This window comes from Poecilia latipinna, unplaced genomic scaffold, assembly GCF_001443285.1.
Source record: "Poecilia latipinna isolate Pla-1442-1.1 unplaced genomic scaffold, P_latipinna-1.0 Scaffold2415, whole genome shotgun sequence".
NCBI classification, from domain to species: Eukaryota; Metazoa; Chordata; class Actinopteri; order Cyprinodontiformes; family Poeciliidae; genus Poecilia; species Poecilia latipinna.
Window position 1 is genome coordinate 37,874 of NW_015115031.1, and position 14,942 is coordinate 52,815.

At 39.1% G+C, this 14,942-nt stretch overlaps 1 protein-coding gene across 1 annotated transcript; it reads left to right on the forward strand.

The window, feature by feature from the left end:
• The first annotated feature begins 2,942 nt into the window (after positions 1-2,942).
• Positions 2,943-14,557, forward strand: LOC106937701 (voltage-dependent calcium channel gamma-1 subunit-like). Its single transcript, XM_015019338.1, has 4 exons — positions 2,943-3,704; positions 11,481-11,555; positions 13,201-13,338; positions 13,506-14,557. The coding sequence occupies exons 1-4, from the start codon at positions 3,464-3,466 to the stop codon at positions 13,736-13,738; spliced, it is 687 nt and encodes a 228-aa protein (XP_014874824.1). The 5' UTR covers positions 2,943-3,463; the 3' UTR covers positions 13,739-14,557.
• Positions 14,558-14,942: the final 385 nt, after the last annotated feature.

Consider the following 14,942-nt stretch of genomic DNA (forward strand, 5'->3'; position numbering starts at 1 on the left):
TTTATTCAGGATTCCCCCTGAATTTCTCAGTACGGTTAGACTTATCTTAAACATTGATATTACCAAATATGCTAGGGGGAAAAAAAACAAACATACAAGCTCTCATACTGTGTTCTAGCTTTGCACATCACTCTATGTTGTGCCTCATGTCAAAATTATAAAACGGCTCCACAAAATGAGAGGGATCATGCTGGTGATATTTCATTTTCATCAACAACTGGTAATCCAACTTGGGAAATCATCCTCTGATATAAACATCCAATATTGCAGCACAATCACGGAGCTACATCATCCCCTTGTAATCTCCACCTAATTGAATTGTTTTGGGTCTCTGCTCATTAACTCACAATTCACCATCCCACATCACCTCAGCCTCGTTTAAATGGACAGATGAAGCGTTTAAATGCACAGAACAAGCAGATGAGGATGCACTGTAACCGATCCTGTTGTTCTACACGCAGAGACTGACACGACCCTCATAGAAATGGCCTTGAGGCACGGATAGTCTAATTTAGCTGGAGCAACGTTGCCTGTCATTAACGAATGAACGCAGTTGGGTCCCTCTGAAGGCTGTGCAATCTAGTCAACTTCGGGTAAATTTAGCCACCAATTAAGGTTGTGTTTTATGGTGGAATAAAGATTGTGACAGGCAAGCTGGCAGCCACAATTAAAGAATATCTCTTTAAATCCATCTTTACTCCCGCAGAAGAAATGAAGCACGTCCGCGGTTGCAGACATCTGAAACAAAAAAACAAAAAAACAAAAAAAAGAAAGCGTTCAGTTGATGATTCAGATATTCCTTCCTTGTCAGGTGTTGTTCTGTCTTTTTCCTACCAGTCGACTGACACTAGGTGATCTCTTGGGTATGATACACTGCGCTGTGGGTGGTGTGTCACTGCTGTTATCCCCATCCTTCGTCTGTTGCTTAGAGACAGCTGTGAGGCGTTTGGTCTCTGTGCAGCCACAGAGGACACCGTGAACAAATAACAGGTCGGGGGGTCAGCCAGGAAGATGGGGAAAAAAAACAAAAGACGTTATTATTACACACCTAGAGATGAGTGGAGCCTGTCATTGGAAGAGGGACACCTTTACTGCAAATGCAATCAGGTTGTGATAATAAACACGGGTTTTTGCCATCATCTCTCAGACTTTGACACTCTTGGATGTCCTTCGCCAAGCATTTTCTTTTTGCCCACATTATATTGTTTTCTGACAAACCTGATATGTCAAGCCAACTGCTTTGTTTCTTTGCAGATCTCCTAATTGTGCACACATGAATATGTTTTAAAAAGAAGGCAAAAGTAGCTTTATTTATATGGCACATTTTCAGCAACAAGGCAATACAAAGTGCAATACAAAATAATAAACCAAAAGAAAGAAGAAAAAGCTAATAATGTTGATCCAAAGTAAATAAACTAGATACTCCTAATCAGGGTTGCTAAATAAGTATAAGTAAGTATCCTCTGGACTTCTGGGTTACTAAGTATTCTCTGGACTTTCTATGTATGCTCTAAATTTGTAAAAGTAATGAGTACTCCACAGTTTCTAAGTAATAATAAAAACTAAATGTTCCTGTTCTTGAAGAATTTTTTCTGGGATCCAAGTTTGTTCTAATTCCTTTTCTGGGTTGCAATAATAGGAGTCTCTCTGCATCTAAATAGTGAGTACTCTACAGTTTCTAAAATATAAGCTAACGAGTAACTAATATACTAGAACATAATGAGAGAAATACACAAATGGTGCACTTTTATCCAAAATAAAACCACAAACTTATAAATCTCTGATGCCTTCACAGCTGGATTTACAAATTTGTCTCTGTTTGCCTATTGAAGTAATTCAAATTAATTTGGTAAATGTAAATGTCCTTCACTTGAATAGCACTTTTTCAAGTCCAGAGGACCCCAAAACACTTCACACTACATTCAGTCATTCACACACACACATTCACAGGCTGATGATGGCAAGCTACTGAACAGTAGCCACATCTGCCCTGGAGCAGATTGACCGAGCTACTGCAGGAATAAAAGGTGCTGAAATGAATACAAACCTCACTACTCCGATTTTTATTTGTAAAAAAAAATGAAAACTATGCATCAGTTTTGTCTTTTTGTCATTTTTGTTACATCGGTCCATTACATATAAACCCAGTAACAATAGATTGTAGTTGCAACATTGCAAATGGTAGAAACATTTGCGAGGCACTGTGATCCTGGATTGTATTTTGTGTCCCCTTGACTTTATGTTTAGTTTTAAATATCCCAAAGTTTAAAGTATAAACCCCCACGAGCTGTGTGAGTGGTGTCAGAGCTGAAAATGGGCCAGAGTCCCGTCTAAAGTGGGGCACAGTGGTTTATAAAAAGCTTGTCCACTTACGCAGGGAGTTTTATGGGCAAGACGTCGATTGTGCAATTCATATCTATCAGATTTGAACGGGTTACATATGTTAATAAAGCCCCTGCTGACCGGTAATAATAGAGAGCTCAACAGCATGTAAGATTTCAGCCTTTCAAATGACTTGTGGTTTTAAGTATGTACGTTAAATTAATACACGCTGAGAACTCGGCATAAATATGTGTAATGCATTCTCTCAACAATGTCAACAGCATGAATATTCTACAGGTTTGAAGTAAAAGCCCCTTTTTCGTCACAAAAATCTGGATCAGCTGCCAGGATCAGGTGAAGCCCTTGTTTCAAACCTTGATGGCTGATTGGCTGAGGAAGTAGACCAGCCATTTCCAGACGCCAACTAATAAAGGAAATCTTTCCCCCGAGGAGTCCCACGGCGCATGGCACCTTAGACAATTGAATGAGATTGGACTGAATAAGAAAAAGAGGGAGATGCGACAGAGCATGTTCCAGATAAATGATGGATTGATAAGTGTTTGGAAGAGTGATGAAATATTAAAGTCTGGTGTCAGAGCATGACAATTGTTCCCATCTGATGGCCTTTGATGTTGTAAGAATTGCAGGGGGGGAAGAAAAATCTGAATCAACAAATTGTATTAAAACTTTAAATCAATGAGCTCAGTCTTGCTCTAACACTGGTCCTAATTGCTTTGCTCCAAAATATTGATGTAGGGAGCACAGAGACATCCAGGCACACCTTGCTCATTCACTAAGTGAATGGCCTTAGTTTACCAAAGGCGAGCAGGGAGGGAGAGGAGGAGAGAGGCAGAAACTGGGGCACTGTTATCTGGCCTCTTTTCACCAACCACAAGGCACAAGGCAGAGAACGAAAAAGACAGACCCTTGAAGAGCAGGAGCGACAACAGAGGACATCGGCGGTGTGGTGAAGGCGGCAAAACATCTGGAGACAATGTCCGATGTCAAGAACTGAAAATATAGAGGACCAGGAGCAACTTCCGCGGCAGTTTGTCCAGTCACTCGCCCAGCTGACACAAACCGGTGGCAAGCACGGACGCGCACACCCACGGCTCGGCGCGCGCCAACTCGAAGCTGCAACATGTTCGAGGAGCAGGTGACAAAGGTCAAGATCACGTCTGTGGTGATTGTCGTCGGCATGTCTGCGATGCTGGCGGCAGTGGTGACAGACCACTGGGCCGTCCTGAGTCCCAGGGTGGAGAAGCTCAACGCCACATGTGAGGCGGCCCACTTTGGCCTCTGGAGGCTTTGCAAGAAGACCATCTTCATGGTGAAGGAAGACCCTCAGGGCAAAGGATGTGGCCCCATCAGCTTACCTGGAGGTATGGGGGCATTCTAATTTTTATTCAGTAAAATCAGTAAAACCTGATCAATGATTATCTTTTAGTCCTTATGGTTAAGGTTCACGTCAAGAAGCTGAGTTCAGACGTAAGGTCTGTGGTGTTGCTAGGATAATAATAAAAAAAAAAACCCTAAAGGATTATCTCAGAGGACATTAAAGAGTTATTTGAGTTATAATCTATCAGCTTCCACATTCAGCGTTGTTATAAACTCTTTTGTTTTCTGTGGATCTGTTCCTGCTTCTGTTGTCTTCCTCTCTTGTGCCAGCACATATGTGGCCATGTGTGCAGACGTTCACAAGGACATAAACATGGATGGGTATTTCAACCAAACACTTCACAACTCACTGTGCCCAGAAACTCTGTGAACCGTCTTTGTCTTCCACAAAGAAAGTCACTGAACAGACAGCTGATTTGGTACAACGAGGATACGTTCACACGGTGAAAGAAAGCGCAAATCTCTCCTGTTTGTCATAAAACTATATGGGTCGTTGAATCATTTATCATGGCGTAGTCTTGACTCTCTTTGGGCTGAAATGTAAGATCTCAACTCCCTTACCTTATCTTGACCGATAATATTTCGACAGATTCTTTAGAGGCTTTGATCAAATCAGATGTGAATCTTGCACGAAAATAGCGTTTATTACTGTTGTGGTTAAAACACAGATGGAAAATGTTAACTAAAACTGTTTTTTCTTGTCAAATATAAAGTCAACTCTTTTACACAATTGGATGGTATTCCAAGCTGCAAGTCATAAAAAAAAGAAAAAAAAAAAGAAAAGTCAAAACATTGCAGCTTGTGTCTTTAAAGGTTTTAAATTACCTGCATAGCTTTAATTACGAGGACTCTCTTTGTGCAGAGCAAGCCCCTGGGTGAAACCACGTCTCCTGGCCCCTGGCTGTGCATGCGTGCCTTGCAGCCTAACTGTGAGATTTCACTCTGACTCTGTCATTGACTTTGCCTCTGGCTCCTCCAGCACCTCAGGATCAGTGCAGGCCTTAATGAAGTGTGGCTTTCCACCCCAGCTCATGAGTTAGAATACACCTGGGAGACTCGGGAGGAATGAAAGAAATTGAGAGAAGAGAGCAGGAGGGTGTACGTGGGCAGGGATACCTCTGTTGAGCGTGAGACACCGAGCACTTTTGGAACAAGAGAGAGAGTGAGAGAGAGAGAGAGAGAGAGAGAGAGAGAGAGGTGGTGGAGGGGTGTGGAGGGGTCTTCCAGGGAAGTGAGACGGTGGTGTACTTTTTTATTTTTTTTTTTCAAGAACATGTTGAGAGATCAGATAATACTGTACCCTCGACAGAAAGCCAGACTGACACACTTTCATCTTTTGCTCTGGACAAGTCCGTCACCTGTTGGATGTTAAGACACAGAAAATGTAACTGACAGACTCATAAGTCCAGTTTGACATATTAATCACTATAAAGCAGCCTCCAGATTTATTGAACCACCTGGTAAAAATGTGTAAAGAGCTTCAAATAAATTCAGCCTCGGGTTTCTCTTTCAACATGTAACACTTTTGAAGAATACAGAAAGGGGGTTGTCGACCAATATCTGTTTTCACAATCTCTCTAGATTGTCCTGAGTCCTTTCCTGTACTCTGTTCTCATCAGCTTACCCTCCAGAGTTTCAGTGGGATTCAGGTAACGATGGGTATGATGACCATTAAAGACAGATTTTGTGTCCTGTGAATAATTTCTGAATTTAGGTGACCATATATTCAGGATCATTGAACTGCTCAAGGACTTAAACATGACCTGTTTGCCATCCGATAATGTTGTGGTATTACTATGGGAGTGCTATGTGCTCTAACACTCCCAGAGCTAAGAAAGTTCTCAGTTCTTCGAAAGAGAAACAAAACTCACGTCACCGGAGATCTTCCATCATACATTACTGTGGAAATGTGGCGCATTTCCACATATTCATAATTTGTTTATTGCCAAACTCATCTGGAGTGTTTGATCAAATTAACTCACAGGGGTCTACAGTAAAGACTAAAATGTAAAAATACATTTTAAAATTTACCAATAGTCAACGTAAAGACATTAAAACAGGAGTGGTGTGCTGTCTGTTTCACATGCTGGTTAGAAGCCTTGCAGCAGCACTCTGAATGGACTGGAGAAGGTCAAGATCTTTCTTATTCAAACAGATGAAAGGACGGTTACAGCAGTCAAGACGAGATGAAATAAAAGCATGAATAATCATGTGTAATTCAGCTTTTGACACCAGAGTTTGAAATGAGAAATGTTCCTCAGCTAAAAAAAAAAAAAAAAAGAAAGAACAAATAGATTTTCTCATTAATCCTTGAGAATGTCACTCCAAGGACATGGCGGAAAATATATTGATAAAAAAGTCCATATGCAGTCCTAAAGTCCAGATTGTGGAGATGAAACTGACCAGTCACAAGACACGGTATGCATTGTTATATTGTTTGAAGCGGTATTTCCTCATGGTCATGCTTCATTCAAAAAAAACCCACATACATAAAATGGATGAATAATTGTTTAACCTCATGCTGCTGCTTCTTGTTTTCTTTTCTTTGAAACATGGTAACAGTATAAAAGTAGAATCTGCATTTCTTCTGTGAGATTCAAACAACCTGAAATAGGCAGAAGTGATTAGACAGACGCATCCTAACAGACTGAAATGTCACGCTCTCTGGTTTTGGTTTATTTCTGGTTCTCGTTTTCTCGTTTTTTTCCGTTGTTCGTAATTGCTTTCTCTGTCCTGATTATTTTCACTTTTACCATTGGGTAAGTAGTCTGTGTCCTCTGCTCACAATTTATCAGGTTGTTTATGCTGGTTTGGTCATGCACAGTTACTCCAGTGCACCACAAATGCAGGGCTTTAGAGAATGTAGAGCTTTTTTAAAAGAACATCAACACTTGCATTTGTATCGTTCAAGTTGTAGCAGAATAAATACTTTTCTCATTGGGATTTAGATGAGTAAGAATGGCTTCTTGTCTTTCTGTCTCTGAGTAATTTTTGCATCAAGGTTAAATGTTTTGCTTAAGGCTTATCGGTTTTCGACTTAATGCTTATACTTCCTTGTGGGGCAGGTTCCAGTCAGTCACTCTGCTGTTGCTTTGTCTCACTAAATCACCATGCAGCACTGTCACAGTTTCCCCATTGCAAGGGGATGATTTGAAGTAGTATGTTTTTACTTTAAGAAACTTTCAAGATTTTCTGAAGCTATTTTGTATTACCTTCAATTTCCACTGCATATTAAAGGTGAATACAGATTAGGTAGGTTGAAATGTTATCACCAGGAAGGTAGTACTTTTGATTTTACCCTAAACAGTAACCATTTTGGATTGTAAATCAATAAACTACGATCTCCATCCAGAGTTAAACTCCTCTTCTTCTACCAACTTCTCGCAGTCTTCCGCTTGCAATCGCCCGAGGTGAAAAATGGGGAAAAAAATCCCACTGTCAAAGTAATATTTTGAAAGAGAATCCTGCATTTAGTTTCATGTTAATCTGCTTGAGCTGAGCTTTTTTTCCCCCCACTTCAGTAAGTATCAAGCCGTTGTCTTTTATTTAATGTTGTTAGAGGGTCCATTTTGCCATCTAGTTCAATATGCTACAGTCTACTTATGGGAATCAGTCGGCAATCCGTTTATTCCCATGAGAAAATCTGTGGCCTCCCTTATGCTTGTTTAACCTTTTATTCCACTTTCCTTCATCTCAAACATCCTTTGAGTGTCGCTTAAAAGCCGCTCGCTTTTTTTTTTATTGCATATTTTAGAGAGATTGAGTAGGGAGAAAAAAATTAATGAACAAAGTGCTCACTTGCCCAAGTGGAAATGTTTTGCAGGCGTGCTGGTTAAAATGTGAATCACACTGATGGGCAAATGCTGGTGAAAACTGACACAAAAACTGCAAGTTCAGTTCTTATTTGTTACATTCAGTACATTGGATTATGTAAGACAAACTTTAAAGCAGTGCAGTCTGCTTTTATGCAATTTTTGTTAAACAGATTTAAAGCCAGTTGCTTAGTTTATCTGCTTCTCAGTTTACTGTGCTGACTGCACGCAAAGCACAGCGTTGTCCCTGACCAATATGTGCTCTGAGAGATTTCATCCTTCATGAATCATGGACCCAAACAACACACACGCAGCAGTGATTAGACTTAATAATGCAAATTAACATTTTCCTAAAAGACAAGGAGGTTGGTTGCAAAGAGGACAGCACACAAACACTCATTTCTATCTACTCTGCTGTTGATAAGCGGTTGTGTATCAAGAGCAGCTAAACTGTGAACCCAAACGGCTTTCAAAATTAGCTTCCCAGAAATGACGCATGACAGCTGGAGTGTTGTAAAAATCAAACAAACCCTTTATGGAGCACACCGCGCAGCACGGCTGGGAAATAAAGAGGACAAATGGACCTTTTGGGTGCATGTGCATGTTCACATGCATACATGCTCAAAGAGGCAACAGAGACAGGTTTATTATCGAATATGTTCCAGAGCTTCAAGGTGGACATGCATTAACGCTTCCCAGTCCTTCTGCGGAAAGAAAGTATCCCCAGAGCGCATCTTTACAGAAAAAACATCTTCCACTTTCTGCTTTTCATTTTCAGAAGCCAAGCACTTTGATGATATCCAGAATTTATACTCAAAAGCACAAATATCCCCTTGAGCCTTTTCACCTTCTCTCCGCTCAATTATTTCCCTCTCTCTTGTGTGTCGGCTTCCTGCTTTGAGTGGAAAGCCAAACAAGGCTGCAGTAAAGGCGTTGGCCTCCGCCTGTCGCAGCATGGAGCACTTACAGACACAAAATTTGAATAAGCACTCTCAAAATGTAAAAGACCCAGAATAGACGGAACAAAACGTGCTCACGATGATGACAATGAAACCTTTGACTGTCGTCATGAAAGGTCAGCATGCTGAGGCAGCCGGGGATTCTGCCGCGTTGTTCTGTCCCGGTTATCGGAGCTCCTGGTGGAATAGCTGTTCAAATATCACAGTGCATGTTTTTCACACTGACCCTGAACTAGTTGGTCATTCTGTGAAAGAACCTCAACACAAACCGTGAGCAAAAGCCCTCAAAACAAAGACTTACTTATACGTACGTAGGCACCGGATGGCTGACTGAATTTCAAACAAAAACGGAAAAAATGTGAGATGTTGCGAAACAGAGTGAGTCTGGAGCTGGTAAACCAGAGGCGCCACATCAAAGAGAGAAGGAGACAGTTAAAATGGAAAGAGGTGAAACTAAAATGACAGGCAACACTTCGCTCTAATCATCCTCCCCCTGGAACTAAATCTTCCCATTAGCAAGACTGCAAGGTCGATGATACGCACCCAGATGTTCTCCTTCTAGGTAAATGTGCCTTTTCTGTTTTTTTTTTTTTTTTTTTAATTGACCAGACAGTCAGTTTACAGGAGGAAAAAGAAACAAGAAGAATCAAACTAATGAAAACTGATCTAACTGCAGCACCTTGCAAAAGTATTTATACACCTTAAGTTTTTTACTTTTTCTCACATTAAAACAAAAAGAATAGTAATGCAATATGTTAAAATTTTGAGTGATAGGCTTACAGGAAGTAGGACAAAATTGTGAAGTGGCAAAAAACATAAGAGTTTGCTTCTAATTTTTTAAATAAAATCTGCAAGGGTGACACAGGTTTACTTTAACCTTTACTGGAATTTGTGTGTGGCAGTGTAAGATGCAATAGCTACTTTTGCTTTCAGTTAATTTTATTTTATTTTATTTTATTTTATTTTATTTTATTTAGGTTTATTTGATAAAGACAAATAGACAAACTGAACAGAACAGCAGTCCCATGTTTGCATCACCAAAAAGAACCAAAGCAAAAGCAACACTCAGGTTTTTAAATAAGTAAAAATGAATTTTAGCACTAAGATTCTATTGATTAAGATTTAATATATTTTGAGTGATAATAACCTATATGTGACAAATCACCTGGTAAGGATTGATGCTACCACAGCAGTAAGGCCACAAAATTTTGAATCTTAAACCTGATTTTAAGTTAAAGTTAAAGCAGATCTCTGCAGCTGCAGACAGAAATGTGACTTTATTTCCACCTGCTTTCCCAGTCTTAATCAATCTTGATGAAGAAGAAAAAAAACTTCATTGTTTAAAGCTCCTCTGAACTATTATTCTTATCTCATCTTTGTGTATTAGGCAGAAAACTGTTTTCATAAAGACTGGAGAAAACAATATAGCTCAACCCGAACACATATTAGCGGAGATTAGCTTGGCCCCAGAGGTGCAGGCAGCAAATGAGAAAAGACGAAATGAAAATAATATATTTGCACGTCTCAGCTGCACTGTGACCCTGCCTCCACTTTTCTGGAGTTCCTGCGTGGCCACACGTACATTTTTCCATGCACAAGCAGCACAGGCATATGCATCCAAAGCTCTCTTCATATATGCCTTTACATGTGTAAACAGACAGAACTAGCCAAGACCTGCAGCAGCCTGTTGCTAGGTTACCCCTTTTAGTGATTCCTTCTCATCCTGGTTAACAAACAGCTCCTCTGTTGCCTCGTGGACACGCACACACTGTGCACAGACACCAACACACAAACAGAGAAGGGACAGAGAAGGGACCTGCCTGTTTTATGAGTTTAATCTCACCGAGAAATGATAGCAGGTGTAGAACAGAGGGAACGCTTGCTTGGCCTTTAGGTCGTTGTCAACCTTTCGTCTCCTCCCAGATGCCTTTAAAAAGACGGCTCATAGATGGAGGAGCAGAAAATAACCGATCTAACGGAGAAACCTGTGGGAAATATCAAACTATTGTGGGGCAAAATACTAGTGGCTCAGCAAGTAAAATGCAACACATTCACAGTTGCACTTCATGAAGAAATGTGTGAATTTGAATCCAAGTAACATGGATGACAGAAAATATTAGCTTTTCTTTCAAAATAAAATTGATTACAAGTTATAGAAATGCTGCTGAGATTTGGAAGGGATGTCAAACATACAATGGATAGGCAGTCAATCAAGATCTACATTACTTGCATAAATTATTATTGTTTTATTTATAAATGTAGAAATTTGAAAGATATATTAAGGGATTTTAAGCCAAAAGTGTCTTTTTCCAAAAAAGACTAATGTAAATGTGTCTTTGTTCTGAATATTGACTTTGCTATTTAAAGATGTCTTCACAATTACAACAAAACTATGTTTGGATGCAGTATGCTGTGGTTGCAAAATACTTTAAAATGTACACAGGAAGGAACAAAGGAAGAAAAAATGTGCTGTCAGTTACAATGAAAGATATTCTCATCCTCACATGAGCCTATTGGTCACTTGTTGAATTTCTCCACAGGTTTTCATCTGATGATCTCAAAAGCGAATATTCTGTGGATAAATCCATTAACTGGGCATTGCGTTGAGGAAGTTACCTTTAAGACAGAAGTCTTAATCTCCTTCAATGATCCAGATTTGGATGAATAAAACGTTTAACTCAACGTGTCCTTTATAAAAACCCAAAAAGCCTTTTTGACAGTGTTCACTGAGAAACACCAGTTAAGCATTTTTCAGTAAAATAGACACTCAGTGTTTTAATGGTACTTGGCAAAAAATATTCACCCCTTAGTCTTCTGTGTCCTAATAATGTCAGTGTAATTTTATACTTATTCACGAGGTTCATTGAAAGTTTATAACACAGAACAATGGCTGGTAATGCAAAGGGATGCAATCTGTTTTCTGCCTTTAGTCCCTCATATCTCTTTCTGTCTGCTTGCTCCCCCCTCCTCACTGTCTTTTACTCTTCAGCAAAAAACTGCTCCTACTTCAAACACTTCACATCGGGAGAAGAAGCTGAGGTTTTTGAAGTGAAGACCCAAAAAGGTGGGTGGATCTTCAGTAACTCACCACACTGTCTATGTTTTAAAACCAACAGAAACATCTAATAATGTAAGAGAGAAAAAGAGAGGATAGTAAAGGCAGGGAGATATTGGACATATGATCAACATGACAGCGACTCTTTATGCCACTTTTAGGGTTCTAAGAAAAACAAGATGGGAATTTGGAGCAAATTACTTTTTACACACTTGTAATGGCAAACTTGTTTATATGCAATTCTTCCTGATTTATTGGGTTTTATCTCATCGCGTTTGAGTGAAAGAAACAGCAGCATCCTGACAAATGTTTTCAATTAAAGACCACACTTGTAAACATACCATCATCAACTTCTATTATATAATTAGGCTTGTATGGCAGAAATGTTCTTATTTTTAGCAACGGTGTAAAATGATGAGAGTAATATTTTAATAATGTAAAAACTAATTTGCTTCTAATGGCACAGCAAAGGAAGTTTTATTTCTTTCCACTGAAGAGAGGCAAAAAAAAAAAAATCCAATAAAAATAAAAATAAAAAATTAAATAAAATATAGAGCAAAGAAATCTGACGTGTTGTCATGTGCACATGAATTTGCACAGAAATGCTCTAAGGAACGAGAGCTTGGTGCTGCAAACCTTCTGTCTCCTATTTGTAGTCCAAAAAGGATGAAATATTAATATCCAACAGCAACAAAGCTCTGAGCAAGAGTTAATCATCCGACGGATCAATTCCCAGTTTGCTTTTAGTTACTCATACTTTGAAAGGATAAACTGAAATGGTGGAAAAATATTTCCTAGTTTTTAAGGTATAATTGGAAATGTTGTGAATTGACACATTTCAGTTGACATTTACATATAAAAAACATAAATACAACATTTTTAAAAGTACACCTGAAAACTTGATCAAAAGTGAGTGTGAAATCTCAGATGTGGAAAATGCTAAACACACGTTTTGCATATGGGGAACACGGCTTTGCTACATCTCGATCATTTAATATGCGAAACGTATAGATTCAACTTAAATTGGATCTGCAGAGGCAAAAAATATGCATGTTGCTTTAATGTTACCTAAATAAAGTTAAGACAGACAGGTCAGAAATTCTGCACACAAACAAAACTTCTTAAATGTGCTGAAGAGCCTAAATGTGAGGAATCCTTCCGCCAGATGTGTTTGAACAGTTGGGACTGTGAGGTGAAATGGGATCGTTTCTATCTCAGCTGGAGTGTTACAGAGAAGCAAAAAGCAGATTATCTTTATCTGAGAAGAAAAGAGAGAGAGAGAAGGCGGGAAGAAAGAGACATGTCCTAATCATCTTGTTAAAAGCCTGCAGCATCTTGTCTGTCATGCAAATGGTTTTAGTAACGGTTTGGATTAATGTCTGTTTTTTTGTTGTTTGTTTTTTTTAAAGTGGGGCTAATTTAAAGGCTAATTATCCGGTTCATAACTCAGCTCAGTGCTACGTTGAAACAGTTATTATCTTACACAGTCCCAGTTTTTAATCTCCACACTGATCCGATCATCTCATCCAGTTTTTTTCAACCTTTTTGTCTTTGGTAGATTTTTCTTTCTTTCTTTTTTTTTTTTCTTTTTTAATGTTTCCTTGTTGGCTCCTCTGGTTTCTAAATCTTAAATTTGTTTCCTTTCCCTCCTAAGAGTACAATATCTCAGCTGCAGCCATCGCTATCTTCAGTCTGTTCTTCATGATTCTGGGCACTCTGTGTGTGATCTTTTCTTTCGGAAAAGGGCGAGACTACCTGCTCCGACCTGCCGGGATGTTCTTTGCCTTCGCGGGTCAGATGTGATCGTGTTATTTTTCATCTTATTTCTGAGTTTGAAATATATGTGATTTGTCGACACAGTGCTGATTTTTATAGACCTTTTTTTTTTCCTTTAAAGCTAATGCGTCTTTTTGTTGGATGAATTGAACAAATGGAGTTCTTTCCTGTTTTCGCATGCAGGCCTTTGCATTATCATCTCCGTCGAAGTGATGCGACAGTCTGTCAAGCGAATGATCGATAGCGATGAGACCATCTGGATTGAATACTATTACTCCTGGTCCTTTACCTGTGCCTGCGCCTCCTTCACCCTCCTCATCCTCAGTGGAGCTTCCCTTCTTCTTATCTCAATGCCCCACATGCCTCGTAACCCCTGGGAATCCTGCATGGACGCTGAGCCAGACACCTTGGATTAGCCATGGATGGTTTTGCAGGAATCAAATTGTAAACAGAGATTTAAAAAAATGATGGTTGTGTGTCTTTCAATCCTTTAATTATGTATAGCTCAAGTAAAAGACATTAAGTTTATTTAGAATGAGAATTAACTTTTTTTAATCTCTTCTTTTTTTGTCTCTTTTTCAAATATTCCAAAATTTAATTTGAATTTAAATTCAGAGTTTTCATCAACATTTATAGACTACCATTTTGACAGTGCTTTGCAAAAGTCTTCTTACCCGGTGATCTGTTTGATATCTTGTTTAAAATTCACAATTTGAGTGTATTTTTAGGGGGATTCTGTGCGACAACACCAACACAATGTAGCCGTTCTTTGAACTGTTAGATTTTGGCTATCGTTTGAAATATACTGCAAATCACCTTGAACTCACCATGTCGAGCATGAAACATGGTGGCGTCAGCATCATGCTGTGGGAACGTTTTTTTTTCTTCTGCAAGAACCAACAGCTCCTCAGACTGAACAATGAATGGATTTCTGAAGTTATTTTGTGTCAGTCATTTGCATAAAATCACCCCAGAACACTTGAAGTGTCTGGATGAGTTAATGCAGAAACGACCACAGAATGCGAGTACTTTTGTAAGGCACTGCAGTTTCGACATAGGCATTTTCACCAAACCATTCCAAAATTACACCCTTAAGCTTCAGTTAAGGCTGTAAATGCTATAGCTACGACATGTAGAGTAGGAAAATTAAACTGCTTTGTTCGTCCTTCAGCTGTAAACGACGCTTCGGTTCACCTGCAAATAATACTGTCGCCGTTAGATAAAGACCTCGTTTAGACAAACTCCTTTTATCCAGTTGTTTCACGTGTTGTTAGTCACCTGTGCCTAATGTGTTTCCATGAGTCGGTGTGGCCCAGCAGACATTCAGCTAATGCAGGTGCAATGAAATTAAAGACCCATAAAGGATGCCATTTCATAGAGAAAAAAAATAATAAAAAATCCATTTTACCGCTGTAATCAGAACAAACCTGTTATCATAGTTATCACAGTGTGACATCATTACATGGACTATGAAAAACAAAACAATTGAAGCACACTGTGCATGTCTCTTCTGCTCGTAGCAGATCTAATAAATCTATCTTAACAAATAGATTTATTAGAGTTAAAGTAGATCTCTAAGTGTTAATGTTATCTAGTAACAATTTGAGTGGCTACAAAACA